The sequence below is a fragment of the Bactrocera latifrons genome, unplaced genomic scaffold (genome assembly GCF_001853355.1).
Source record: "Bactrocera latifrons isolate USDA-ARS-PBARC rearing strain unplaced genomic scaffold, ASM185335v1 scaffold_51, whole genome shotgun sequence".
In the NCBI taxonomy this organism is placed as follows: Eukaryota; Metazoa; Arthropoda; class Insecta; order Diptera; family Tephritidae; genus Bactrocera; species Bactrocera latifrons.
In genome coordinates, this window is record NW_017537168.1 from 949,034 (window position 1) to 964,240 (window position 15,207).

Below are 15,207 nucleotides of genomic sequence, written 5' to 3' on the forward strand. Positions count from 1 at the left end.
TTATTTTTTTATCAAAAATTTTTCATACATTCTTTTGGAAAAGATATTTTTTTTTATTAATTTATATGATTTTCTCATTTCATTAATACACGAGCAAATCAAGCGAACGAAATTCACCTGCATTTCAGCTGGGTCGTGCGCCGCCTATATCTATATACATATATTGTATGTACATATATACACAAAGTTACATATACATGTATATACATACATATCTAAATATACTTATATGCATACAAATATGTACATATGTATATGCATGTCGAAAGATCGCGTCAGACGTACGCGCATTAGAAAAACCTACATTTGGACAAAAAAAGATGAACTAAAAACGAAGCGCTGTTTTTTATATTTGTAAATAGGCATATTGCCGCGCTGGGTGGGTGGGTGCGCAATCAAGCCATACCTTGCCGCGACCCGCGAACTTTGGCGCTGCTGATTGCGCGTCAGTCAAACGCGACGCGGCGAACTAGCTGATTGAGCAGTCGCCGGTGGCAGCCACAATACATACATATGCACACGCAAACACACAACGAGAATCAACTGCTGAAGCTTACAAGTTGCACACAAACGCAACGCGTCAACAAATAGCGCTTTCCGTTTGCCACGCTTTTCATGCGGCCTGCCGCAGCGCGTTAAATACACAACCACACAGGCCTACACACACGTACGGCAGCGGCAATTGTTGCCATCACTGTCAATTGTCATGGATTACGCTTGCGTCGGCGCTGTATTTTTGCTGAGTCGGAGTCGTAGTCGTTGGCACTCGGCACGGTGCATCACGTTAACCCGCCGTTCAGTATGCTAGTCGACGACACTGGCAATGGCGGCTTACGTTTAGTACGCGCGGCAAATTCTTCAAGTCACTTAGTAATAATTCCTTTGACTAAGCACCGAAAATTAAATGATTACAACAACAACAAAAACAATTTACGGCCATAATAGGATGTTGAAAATCGAATGATTGGTACTCGGCAACGCGCTACATTACGACGGTAAAGACATCGCTTAAGGCGGTGCACGACGACGAACAAAAAGCCAACAACGTGAGCGGCGCAAACGAAGACGGAAAGGCGCAAACGTTTATCATTGACGGCAGTCATTCATATGTACATATATGTATTTATAGATACATATGTATGTACAAATGTAGTATATACTCGTGTTGCACGGTTGCTTAAGCTGTGTAGTTGCCGTTAGTTAGTCTCAGAAGATTTGCCGAAAGCTGTAATACGAGCTTAAACGGGTATCCGGTCGCGTTTAGTAGCGAGTGGCGTACACTCGATCCGGGTGACGACGGTGGCGACGATAACGACTAAGACGCGCATGGCGTTGGTACAGCGCGTGAATTAGTAAACGTTTGCGGGCAGTGCGAGCACTTCGTTTGCGGTGGCTGGATTATCTGTCGACTAGTGCGCGAGTGTGCAACGCAAGAAAACCGTTTTGTCAGTCAGTGATAGAAAGTAGAAAAAACCAGAAAAAAAGTTATGCGAAAATACTGAAGAATACTTATCAAATTTTCAAATCTCTAATCACTTGCTGAAGTTCTGTTAATAAGAAATTTATGTAAAAACGCGCGTATGAGTTGAAATTGTGTGAAAAGTGCGTATTTTCGAATTTGCGTTATCGCCACAAAAGCTGACAAAAAATCGCTGAGTACACGCGCACTCAACTCAACGCAGTGTTAGCGTCGGTTATAAGTGCAGAGTTAACGCTTTGCGGCTGTCTAGGAGTAGAGAAAGTTTAGCAGCAACATGGAAGATCACTGGGGCCTCAGCAGCACAACCGGTACATAAGGATTTACTGTGTAGTGTTATCTAACCTTATAAGCGTACTCGCTGTATTAATAATCCTGTAATTAAAACGATATACGCATATCGATAGACTTATATAATATTTTCTATATTCAAGACTTTCTTGCGGTAATTTTTGAATTTTATTAGAAAAAGAAAAAAGTGTTTTTTTTTTGTAACGTCAATATGAAATATTTACCCCTTACATAATATACTCATATACGTCGTGGAGACTTCCTTTAAAGAATCGATCTTGTATATTAAGGAATCCGGTTCTACCCGAATATTTTTGGAAAAATTCACAAATCCATGTTCTCCACACCTCTCTCCTCCCTAACTTTTCAAACTTATATCTGAAGCTCACCTGAAAGGATTGCACACCAGACCTGACCTCTACAAATATACACTGATTTTTGTATTAGCTCGAAAGAGCTGTATAAAACTCAGTAGCGAACTAAGTTGCTGATCTTAAATTATTACTAAGCATTGTTAGAGAACTCCCAGTTTAACAAATTCTATTCTAAAGTCTCCAAGTACAGGAAATTAATTTGTATAACCTGAACATTGGGCATAACTTGTCATGAAGTTTGTAACACCCAGAAGGAAATATCGGAGACCACATAAAGTATATCGTCACCTTGCAGGGTATTATAACTTCAGTGCAGGCGAAGTTAATGTTATTTGTTTCTTGTTAAAGCTATCTGAAATAACAATGATATAGATTTTATACAAGACTTAAATCTATCAGGATACTCCAGATATTTTAATTTAATCCTGGTTCTTCATTCCGGTAGATAAAAAAAAAAAATTGAAAGCTTCTCCATCTCTTTCTCTTTATATTGATAGAACTTACTCAGCATCGTCTAAATTTTCTATTTTATGTATGCTTTATCGTCTAAGAAGGGCATATTTAGGGAAATATTCCACCATGCCATGCCATAACTTTTCTTCTTTCCCAATATCGCCCCAAGTGGAAGTCCCATACAAAAGGCATATATTGTGGATAGGAGTTTAATGTGCTATAGGAATTCAATATTGTACCTAATAAGATATTTACTGACACTATAATAGTTCATAGATCTGCATAGCACCGCTATTGCATAAGACTATTATAGATTGTAGACATAGAGAGTTTAGTTTCTGTCTTCATAAGTTTGGAAAGAGGCCTCTTTTATTAAGAGCTGATAAAAATACACGCCGATATACTGACTTTTTAGTTGGTAGGAATAATCAGGATATTCTCTCTCCCTATGGTTTCGGAATGCGTCAAATTAAAAACTTTTTATTTAACAGCTGAAAAAAATACTCGCCGATTTTCTGACTTTTTTAGGAGGAATTTTGTTGGTTAGAATTTTTAGTTAATAGTAATATTTAGGATATTCTCCCTCTCTCTCTCTTTCATCTACAAACTTCAAAAACTCATTTCACCGATATACTGACTTTTTTGTTAGTAGAAATTTTTAGTTAAAAGAAATATGCAGGCTATTCTCTCAGTTCACCTCTCTCTCTATCATATACAAAATTCAAAAATGCATATTGCTTGAGTGATATAAATAAACAGTCAACACTGTGGTTTCGAAATCGCTCAAATTATAAAATGTATGGCTTTTGGAATAAAATGATAGCTTAATCTCAATTTTCTTAAGCAAGAATATAATAATTTTATATAATTTAACTTATTCATTTAATTTTTGAAATTTTGGAAACTTCAATGTAATAATTTAATAATTTTTCGTAAAAAGTTTAAGTAAAATTGTTACTTTAACGAAAATTAATTAAATTTTTTGTTAATTAAACAAAAACTCTATTAAGTGATGGTTCTAACCATTGCTTCGCATAGAAAAAATGATGCTAATAAACTTTAAAAATATCTTTTAAAAAAGTAGAAAAATATTCCAAAATAAAATCACAACAAAAACCTATTTACGAATGCAATGCAAAAGAAGCGTAGTGAAAATAATAAAAATTAACAAAATAATGCTTACAAATGAAGCACTAAACGCACACACACAAGCAAACATGGAAAAGTAGAGTAAATAAAAAAAAATCAAAAACCCAACCCCTTTTCAACTAAATCCATAAGCAAAGTATATGTACAACGTGGCGTATGCGTAACAAAAATTCAATACACACTGACTGTAGAACAAAAAAGTAGTCGAGGCAATGAAGCGAAACCGCAATGGAAAATTGTAGTGAATGGCAAGAAGAAGATAAATACGAAACACGAATTACAAGCAAATATTTTACAGATTAATAAAAAATAAAACATAGGAAGGCAAAATCGAAAATAAAATGAAAATGCATTTCAAACACACAAAATAGGGAAATCTTAAAATGTATTGGGAAATAATTAAATTATTACTAATAATTAAGTAGAAATTACTTGATGCCAGGTCTGGACTATTAGGTGGGAAAACTATTCGGCTAAGCTGCCGGTGCTTCTGGCGAATCACTACCGATCTGTGTGGTCTCGCGTTGGTCTGATGAAATATAATTTTTCTGTTACTAAACAAAGCTGAACGCTTTTGAGCTATTGCTTTGTTCAGCTCCGACTTAGGCTGCGGGGCTCGTACTTGCAGATGATTCCCTGCCAATCGTACTAAACACATAATAAAACCTAAGTGATCATTGTTGCAGCGGCAGAAAGTAATTTCAAAGTATGGTGCCAAGTTGGCAATCCTTGGCCTGATGAAAATACTGATCCGTTCCGATTATTTAGACCCGGGTTCATGAGATCGGACTCCATGATTTTCCTTACTTTATCAAAATTTTCGACAATTTGCCTACCGGAGCATATGTATTTGACATCAAAATTATCTGAACTGTAAAATATGGCGTATTTTCTCTTGTGTTCAACTTTGCACGCGTGCTCAAACAATGCTTAATCCCGAGCCAACACGTACTTTTTTGTTACGAAATTACATTATTTAAGCCATATATCGGAAAAATAATTTATTTCATTTTACTAGACCTTATATTATGAACAAAAGATAATGGAAAATGAAGAAAAAAAAAATAGAAATGCTTTGACCATTAATGACCAAAGAAGATCGCTCAAAACTTCTAAAGTACGCGCTATTTGCCTCAGAGACTCTTAACACTTTTGATTTTTAAGAAATTGGTTGTTGTCTAGGATAAAATTCTGTAGGAAAATTCATGTAGTAAGGACAATTTGAGGTGTGTATCTGATCTAGTCTACTCTTGAGCCTGACATTTCTCAAACTAGCACAAAGTATGCATAAAATGGTTACTGAAAGGATGTAGTAATCTAGCGGGAGTATTTTATCCTCGTAAATATTCGATTTTTGTATGTCTTTGGGGTAAGGAATATTTTCTAAAATACCTCAATTGGTATCTGTTGTGCTTAGCTAGGTGCCATAGTTTCAGAATTTTTGTCAGGCACCCGACTCACCTGATTTCAGCTACTTTTTAACCTACTCACCCCTTAAGCGTGCTTTATGATTCCAAGTCGAGCTGGTCTATAAAAGCTGAACATGTCTGAAAATATGATAACCATAATTTGTACTAAAGTTCATAGGCGATCACTAATAATGTCCTTAGAACCGCTTCTGATATCATCTATCTACTTATGAAACACCCTTTTTCCAAAACGAACACTACTTTTTTCACTCTGCTCTCGTCATACAGTGCATGTCTATAGATTTGGCTATCAAAAAATCTCTAATATACCAACTCGCTTAATCAGTTTTAGAGCTCGTGTAATATGCGACTTAAGAATTTTTATATAAAATAACAGGACTAAACATTTCTGTGTCTACCGACTCGCCTGATCTCATAGATGGAGTTGGCATTCAAAAAGACCCTAATATATCAACTCGTTTAATCTCAAGCTAAAGGTTTTAGAGCTACTGGAATATGCGAGTTTTGAATTTTAATAAAATATTAACGCTAAACATTTCTGAGTTTATTGACTCACCTGGTTTCATGGATAAAATTGACAATCAAAAAGTTCCTAATATATCAATTCAGTTGGTCTTAGCTGCAGATGTTTTAGAGCTACTAGTTTAAGCGCGTTCCTAATTTTTATACAAAATTATAACGCTAAACATTCCTGACTTTACCTGCTCGTTTGAACTCAGTTCCAGAAGTTCTAGAGCTAATGGATTAAGCGCGTTCCTATTTTTAATACAAAATCATAATGCAAAAAATTTTTTGGTTTACCGACTTGCCTGATCTCATAGATAAATCGACAATCAAAAAGTCGCTAATATACCAGCTCGCGTGTTCTCAGCTACGGCAGTTTTAGAGCTACTGAAATATGGGTTTCTTGGCTAGATCTACTGTTCGCTCACATCTATAATTAAATCTTTTATGATTCTAAAGTATAATATTTTTTTTTAAAGAAGATTCAATATCGAGTATATTCGAAAAAGCTTGGAAGCCTCTTAGTCTAACACTCTAACGGTTTTTATATTCAAGTTTAAGTAAATCAAATATATTTGCTTGAATTTTCTGTAGCCCCAACCTCACTTGGTAGTTAAGAACATTCAAACGAATCCTTTGCTACTTTTTCGCGTTTTAACTCAAACTTTAAGGCTCCGAGAGCACAGCTTTGATAATGTTAGAGATATATATACAATTTTCAAATAATTTTAGTTGCTTTTTTGGCTTTCTATTCTATATTCTGTATTTGTATACACAACGATCAAATCAACGTAAATTGTCACACAAAAGGCGAACAATTTAGAAATGAAATTAAAGCGATGCCAAATGATGGCAGGCCACATTAGCTGAACACGAAGAAAGCTTGCTAAGCAAAGATAATGCACAAAAGTAAATGATGAACGGAAAAACACTTGTGAACATACAAATAAGTATATAGCTGAGTAAACTTAAAATAAATATAAATAAACATGAATATCATGAAATATAGAGCTAAAGGACGGTTACAGGTCGCAATGCAAGCGAATCAGCGGTGAAATATGTGCGCCGCAAGCTGAGCTCAGTATAATAAGAGATCAGTTGAAAATGAACATTTGACAATGCAGATCGCTTAACAGCTGAGCAGTGCTCGTAAATTACATATTTTACAGAGGTCTGTGCGCCTAAAAGGATGCTTGAAAAAGAGCGAAAAAGGGCAGTTAGAGCAGCGAAAAATATGAGAGAAAACATGTATGAGAGCATAAGACTGTACGCAGCGTATTTTGAGCGTCAAATTGCTTACTTATGTATTATATATATGCTCATAGCTTTAATATATAAATATATATTTATTTGTGCGCTTACTTACTTGCGCCTTAATAAAGTGTCGCTGCCTTCACACTTGCTGCTTATTGCTTAACTCAAGCTTTGTTGCTTATGTGCCGTAGTAAATAACTGAAATGAAAAAAAGTGTAGAGAGTATTAACACATACATATATATGTATAACAGTACTTTCACATACATATATAAATGTCTATATCTACAGATGTGCATTCATAAGCGACTGATTAAATTAAAGTGAACTTAATTTAGCGTGATTGATATCGTTTTCTTTTCATGACTTTATTTTCATACATATTACAGCAATACATACGCATGTATATGTGTATGTGTGGTTTAATACACTTATAGTATAAATGCTAGTTAAGCGGCATTCAAGCAGAATCTTGTAGCTTAAGAGCTAGCTTATAGTAAACTGCATATACAAGATAACCATAGATCCCGCTGTGGAGACGAGAGCATAGAAGTATTTTCGAATAGAGGCTTTTGCCTCAAATTTTGAACCGATGGCTAGTTTGTCTTAAATTTCATAAAAACCAGCAAAAAAAATTGACTTCGGTTGCACGGAAGCTATAATATCATTCATAAATAATAAAGTTTCCATGCAAGAACTTGATTATCAGCGTTCAGTTTGTATGGCAGCTATTTGCTATATTGGCCCGATTTAAACAATTTCTGCGGAGGTTATAAGGCTGTCTTCAAAAATAAGCTCTACCAAGTTTCATGAAAATATCTTCTCAATCAAAAAAGTTTTCCATACGAGGACTTAACTTTGAACAGTTCAGTTCAGTTTGTATGGTGGTCCGATATCGGCGGTTCCAACAAATTAGCAGTTCTTGAGATGCAAAGTAAGAAAATATACATGTGTGCGAAATATTTTCGCGATACCTCAAAAACTGAGAGACTAGTTCATGTATAGACATGGTTAAATCGACGCCACATTTTTCCCAAGCCATCATTAAAAATTATATGCTTATGAATTAGGCTAATAAAAATTAATAAAATAGCAATGTATTTACATATTGCTAACGGTACCTTAAAAATTTCGAGAGATTTTTTAAACTGTGTAATTTCAAACCAAAGTTTAAGTAATACGCGGTATTGAATCAGACTTGTTTATGGTATGCGCACATTCCATCTTCTAAAATCCACCCCGTGAAATGGATTTAGCCTTGCATGTCGAGTACAACTTCTTTCAGAAGAATTTTAATTTTCGTTTAAATCGCGACTTGAACTGAAAATCTGCTAACTCTAACCTTCACTCACTTCACCATATTGTTCACAAAGTATAAATAAGTAAAGTTGAATGAATGGCAGCTCACAACTTTCGGTCTTTTACCAAGTACCCTCTGGGTAGCCAATAAGCATCCGTTTGAAGGCAAATCATTCTTCCCAGGGTTGGTCGTGGGACCCGCTACGTAAAAAAAACAATCGGTCGAATAAAGAGTTTTCGTAAGCCCACGGAGAATGGCAGGAAGAGCGAGCTTCTTGACGCGAACTTTTGCTTTGACTTCGTACCAACTTGGTCAGATGGTTATGATTTGTAGACTCTCTAAACTTCTCTCAAAACTAGTCCTTCGTTTTTCCAAGACATCGCACAAAAACTAACATTTTCTTTGTTTTTGGTATCCACTTCTACACACTAGATACGCGCATTCAATTAACCACACTGTATTTTAATCCATTGGGCTCGTAAATAAATTAACATTGTCTCTAAATATTGCACACATTAAAAGCATCTTCAATTAAATAATTGCTTGAGCGCTTTGATTTCGTGTCATGCCGACGTCAACTATTCATTTGACTTTACGGCTAAATTTCTTAAATTAATTGATCTCAATTTATTGCTCACAAGCTAAAAATAACAGAAAAGCTAAAAGTGAAACTTGACCGCTGAAAATAAAGGCCTCACAAAGATGAATTTCAAAAAAGTGTTTTTTCAAAAGCGAGTTAATAATAACCAGAAAATAATAAGCAGGAGCTAGCTTTGAATTATGGTCGTTTTCTCAATACATGGTTAAGTGCTTAACCAGTACTTTATCGGCAACATGTTGCAAATGGTTTGCTCAATATCTGGTTAGCAACGAGCTGTGATAGACTTTGGTCTTGGTTAGTTCTTAACCAGATAATGAAATGACATGCTGTCAGCAGTAAAATTCATAAGAAAAATCAAAATCAAAAACAAAAAAAATCAGCCAGACGGATATTTCATTCGCTATTTTCGAGCTGTGATAGACTTTGGTCTTGGTTAGTTCTTAACCAGATCATGAAATGACATGCTGTCAACAGTAAAATTCAAAAGAAAAATGAAAATCAAAAACAAAAAAAAATCAGCCAGACGGATATTTAATTCGCTATTTTCATTATAAAGGGTGAAATATTTCGAGGGTCCCTACTTTTTTTAAGAAAAAAACTTCTTCAAAAAAAAAACAACTTCAAATTTATTGAGGAGTTTTTATTACCATTCGAAGGAACACTTTTTGGCACTTATTTTTTGAATGTCGTTTCTTGCAAATGTTGCGCCGCTTGAGTTCAATTTTCGATTACTCGTTCGAGCATTGCGACTGGTGACTGGCGAATGACACGGGAGATGTTTTGGTCCAAGACCTGAATCGAAACGGGATTGTCCACATAGACTTTAGACTTTAGCTATCCCCACAGGAAAAGCTTAACGGTGTGATATCACACAATCTTGATGGCCAATGGACCGGGCCAAAACGGAAAATTATCTGCTCATCGACAAAGCTATTGATTTATGTGATGTGTGGGAAGTGGCGCCGTCTTGTTGAAATCAAACGATATTGCGTTTTTACATACACACTGAGTCAGAAATGAGCCTCATGGCTAAACAAAATTTGGCTCAAAAGCGTTGGACCTTCTTGGAATTTTTTTAAGACCCACGGAACGAAGCAATAATGCTTGGCAAGGATGAGTGGCTACAGTTCTTGCACAAGCTGCATTTTGTACACTTTCAAATCAATATCTCGATGTAAAATGCGCCTAGTCGTGTCATAATGCTGCGAACGGCGCCGAATCGACCTTCCACGGTTCTCGTGCGTGTTTGATGAAATTTAATTAGAAGCTTCTTTCAATTTGTGAAGAAGCCGTGTTAACATAATATAATTCGTCTCTAATAGGTTGATAGTCAAGCTGCAGTGCCCAAACCTTTTAGGTTAGAAACTTTAAACTAATCCAAGTTAATGTTAACTATACAGAAGGTATAGAAATGCTCATTAATTAAATTGATCTTGAAAAGTGACTCATTAATCGATAAGTATAAATAACACAGTGATTTGACAGAAGTGAAATGTAAATCACAAGCTATTGAACAGCGCAAAATCTACAAATCAATTTAAACTGATGGTGAAATATGATTTTGCGTTTGACAAATGAAAATCATCAATATCGTGAAAGGTAATTTCGTATTTGTCGAGTGAAAATCACAACTTATAGAATACCAAAATTTCACATAATCTCATATAAAACGTTATTTTTAAATATAACTGATTTTATTGATACAAATCGTATAAAAATCACAGAGCATGCCGAAAAATATAAAATATTCATATGAAGTAATCATTATAGATTTCACTTGTGATTTTACAAACGACAGATGAAAATCTCAGGGTATAGAGTATCGGCATAAAAGTAGTATTTATAGAAACAGAACATTTTTGACGACAAAACGGTATACAATAACTAATACTCGATAAAATCACAACGTTTGAAATACTACTCAATTATAATTTTGGTTTATCTTCACATATGCAAATGTCACGTGTGATTTTACAGCTGTCAAACGCAAATCACACTATATGATTTACCTAAAATATGCGAGAATCCCACATTAATTGATAATTATAAATGTCACAAGTGATTATACACTTGTCAAATGGATGTATAATGCTATAGATTAACAGTTAGCGAAAAAATCTCACAAACAATTTATGAATGCGGAAGCAAATCAATCAGAAAGCTCAAATTCGACGAAAGTCAGTAGCGTTTTCACTCAATTTTAAATGTGTGAACAGCTAAGAAATGACATTTAAAAACAAATTTAATGATAAATACCAAAAGCTCGGCTAGTAAGCGCCAGTTACGAGTGAAGTACGAAAAAAAAGAAAATAAATGAATTGCATTGAGGAAACATAAAACAAATCGGCAACAATGCTGCCGTGGAAATGAAAACAATGAAAGCCGTAGTATATTATATACATACATATGTATGCTTCATATGGCATGAAAAAAACAACAACAAAGATATAACTGTGTACGTATTTGCATTGTTTCGCCGACGCGCTGACGAAATTTTACTACTAATTTAGTAATTTAGTGATGTGATTAGCAGTAAATACCAGCGCAGCCGCTTTCTAGACACTGTAATCGTCACACAGGGTGTACAAAATGCCGAAAAATACTTAAAAAAATTGTATATCTAAATTAAGCAGGCGGCGGCCGCCTCCAACAACGCTTTTGGCGTAGAAATGCGCGCTAAGCGCAAACGTTTTGCTGCCGCACACAACTAATGAGCGCAATTACCGTTACAAATGTAAATTAGTGTATGTGTGCCACTACTTCAGAGCTAGCGCCCATTAAATGTCGAACGAAATGTAAATAGCGCACAACTCATTAGCGTCAATGTGGCTTGCCGCAAAGTGCTGCTTAAGCGCGCCGCAATGCAAAATTATTAAATAATTAAAAAATTCAAATGATAGTGAAATGTAGCGCAGTTCAACCGTTGACAAGTGACATTTGCATGCAAGTAATGTAAGCGCTGCAGTAGGTGGCGCGCGCTTCTGACGTCCCTCAGCCTGTATTAGACATTTCCGCTGCGCGTTGCCAGTTGTTTGTAATATGTAAATACAACGCTTTGAAATATTTATAAATTCGTTGCGTATTTATAGTTCATTGCTTTCAGTCAACAAAGCAGTCAAATCAATAAAAAAATAATTACACGTCTAACCCGTGTATGGTTAGCGGTAATAGATGTCTAAGCGCATAGTTGACCCGCCGTAGAGGCGTGGGTGGAATGCGTGACTAACACTCAATGGCTGCTTAATCCAAAATTATAAATAAAACGAATAATGTCAAATAAAATTCGAGTTCATTCCTGCAATATAAGGCAACGCGACACATAAGGAAATGACATTGAGGTTCTAAAATACCCATTACACTCCGATTTGGATCGAAGAAAATTGTTCCGCCTGCTTACTTCTAAAAGTACTCATCCTTACCTGAACACAACCGGCCTATTGCGCATACTATTCACACTCTTGAGACCCAACACTCATTATTGCATAATGTTGCACCGAATGGACCGCGTCCGGCACCCAGAGAAGAAACTATAGCAACCGTAGCTGAGAGTATACATGAAGACACAAGACAGAGTCGATTCGGCGCCGTTCGCAGTAACTCGGACTGACGTATGGTGTGATTTGCTGCATTTTACGCCGAGATCTTAAATTGAAAGCGTACAAATGACAGATTGTGCAAGAACTGAAGTCGATCAAACTTTCCAAGCGACATCGCTTCGCTCTATGGGCTCCTGAGAAGTTCCAAATGGATCTAACGTTTTCGAGCCAAATTTTTTCAGCGATTCTGGCTCGATGGATATGTAAACAAGCCTCTCTCAAGTGAATAGCGATCAGAGAACTTAGAGTAATGACTTTCCTTGGACTGCAAGTATACTAGAACAGTCGACCTTATGACAAAAACTGTGGTAGATAAAGATTTACAAATCGTTGTTAAGCAAAAGCATTCACTATATAACTCTCTCATCTCTAAAAAGACATTTGTCAAGAATGACGGAGTCTCTACTTTATTAAACCGAAGCAGTTCTTTTCCACTCAAATTTCATAAACAATAGAAAAACATTTTTTTTTTTTTTGGTACAATTACTCTAATGAAAATTTAGTCATTCTCAGACACGAACCAATTAACCTTTACTATATTATCACTTCGACAGTTTTAAATTTGTTATAAATATTTTAAATTGAAGCAGAATATCTAATTATCATACACGCACATACACAAACGCGGCTAAAAACGCACACAAAGCTAAGCTCGGCTACGCAAGCGGCAAACGATCAACACAATTAAAACGTTGCGGCAGGGCAAAACAAAACGAGTGGAAAAATTATAAAAAATGCGAAACAAATTGAAAATTAACTTAAAACATAAACAAGCACACACCAACAACAACGAAGGCAAAATATTAAAAGCAAGTGGCTTTATAGATAGTAATAAAAAACAGTGGCAAAATGACGACACAAGCAATTAGTAGAGGAAATGCTAGATGATGCTCAGTTAAAGCTAGGAAAATGAATATATGCTTCGAAATATAAACAAGTGGTATATATATGTAGATATACACATATGTTCATTATATTTATAGTATTTAAGCAACAGACTGTATATGTGAGTGCTGACGACAAAAGCGCATGAAAGCATATGACATTTGTTTAATTTTTTTTTTCAGTGTAGAAGTTTTTTGAAGCGATGAAAATATGTGAAAATGGTGCTACTATATATAACTGTTATCGACATATTTTTATTTATTTATAACTATTACAGCGTTGTTATGGATAGCGGTTGTTATTGCAGTGCAATAATCGATATTATTGTCACCAAACAATATTATGGCAGATACCATTTTATGCATTGTAAGAAAAAGTTAATTTCAAAATTTAAAAAAAAAAATTTGTTTGTCGATAATATAACTTTTTTTAAATATTAAATATTTTATATAAAAAAAATAAAGAAAAAGTTTTCCTAAAGCTGCAAAATAATACTTCGTTAATTTAAATATATCGTATGAAAATATAAAGACATAYTTTAAGTAAAAAAAAAAATTAAGTAATTCTTAAAAAACTAAAAACAAAAATAAAAAAATATTCTTAAAAGAAGTTATTGCATATTAAATTAAAAAAATATAAAAATATTTAGTATATACTTAAAAAAATACAACATTTATTTTTCTTGAAAATATAATTTTTGTAAAGTTTTAAAACTATATAGTATATTATAAAAATATAAAGCTGTTTAAATGAAAGCTCTTTTAAGAGGACATCTCTATAACCGTGAACATTGGTCGGTCCCAACATTTTAGATGTTTAAATCTATTAAGCTGCGAAGTCTATTAACCGGACAGAAAGGCCTGTCCTCACAGTGACCGCTTATGTGAGATTTAACTGCACTAATATTTTTATTAAAAAAAAAAATCAAAAAATATTCTTACAACTACAATAAAATATTCCGCTAATTACAATTTGTTATAAAAAGAATAAAAATATATTTTTTTAAATAATTTTTTTAACGTATTGAAATAAATTTTCAAAAAAAAAAWWTTTTWAATTTCACTACCAATTTTTCTTTTTATCGAAATTTTRAAAACTCAGAAAAAATTTTTCAACTAATTTTAACATTGTTAATTTTCCATATGTGATTCCATAATTTTTGTAACTTCCATAAATGTAATATGGCAAGTTAAGTTTTCTCACAGGGTTGCATTTATTCTAAACTGCAATAATTCTCAAGGTATTTCGCACCTCGTTAAATTTAGTGTATCAATGCTTTACGGCAATAAAATGCGAATTGCACTTGAAATTCATAGAAAGACAAATACAATTGTAAAGTTGTTGTAAATATATAAATAATTTATTTTGTCTGCAAATGAAAAATCGCACGCCAGAAAAATACTTTTAGGAATGGTAAAAATATAACGAATTAAAAACTTTTTTGCTGCAAAAATAAATAAATAAATTTTAAAATTTTTTCGTAGTTTTTTACATAAAAACTTTTAATATTTTTTCGCAGTTTAAAAATAGTAATAAAAAATAATTAATTTTTTCGGCGTTTTCTAAATCAAAAACTTTTAAAATTTTGTCTAATTTTTTTACAGTTTTTAAATGCATTTGTTTTTTCAGTTTATAAAAAAAAATTTTAACATTTTTGCGATTTTTCTTTAAATATACAGCAAAAAGTTTTTGTTTTTTAATAAAAACCTTTTAAATTTTTTCGTAGTTTTTTAAATAAATTTGTTTAAAAGCGAATTTTTTTTAAATTTTTTCGGAATATATTTTTTTTAATATGCAGCAAATAAGTTTTTGTTTTACTATTGCATAAAAATATATTCATAAATTATTCAGATTTTTTTAAATATCTACCAAAAAAAAAATTATTCATTCAAAA

General features: G+C 33.8%; 1 protein-coding gene and 1 long non-coding RNA gene across 6 annotated transcripts in view; one reads left to right on the top strand and one right to left on the bottom strand.

Moving 5' to 3' along the window:
• The window catches only part of LOC108973939, a 115,653-nt gene that overhangs the window by 52,002 nt on the left and 48,444 nt on the right, over positions 1–15,207 (bottom strand). For 4 of the 5 annotated variants that reach the window (XR_001993764.1, XR_001993760.1, XR_001993762.1 and 1 more), the window contains one exon: positions 7,045–7,130. This is a non-coding gene — a long non-coding RNA (uncharacterized LOC108973939). Of the gene's footprint in view, positions 1–7,040; positions 7,131–15,207 lie in introns of all 5 variants that reach the window. The other variant, XR_001993761.1, reaches the window with a different exon arrangement.
• Positions 843–15,207, top strand: part of LOC108973933 (sodium/potassium/calcium exchanger 3) — a gene marked incomplete in the record, with an annotated part of 19,046 nt that continues 4,681 nt past the window's right edge. Inside the window, 1 exon segment of the mRNA XM_018941459.1 lies at positions 843–1,788. Within this exon segment, the coding sequence (XP_018797004.1) occupies positions 1,755–1,788 (34 nt within the window).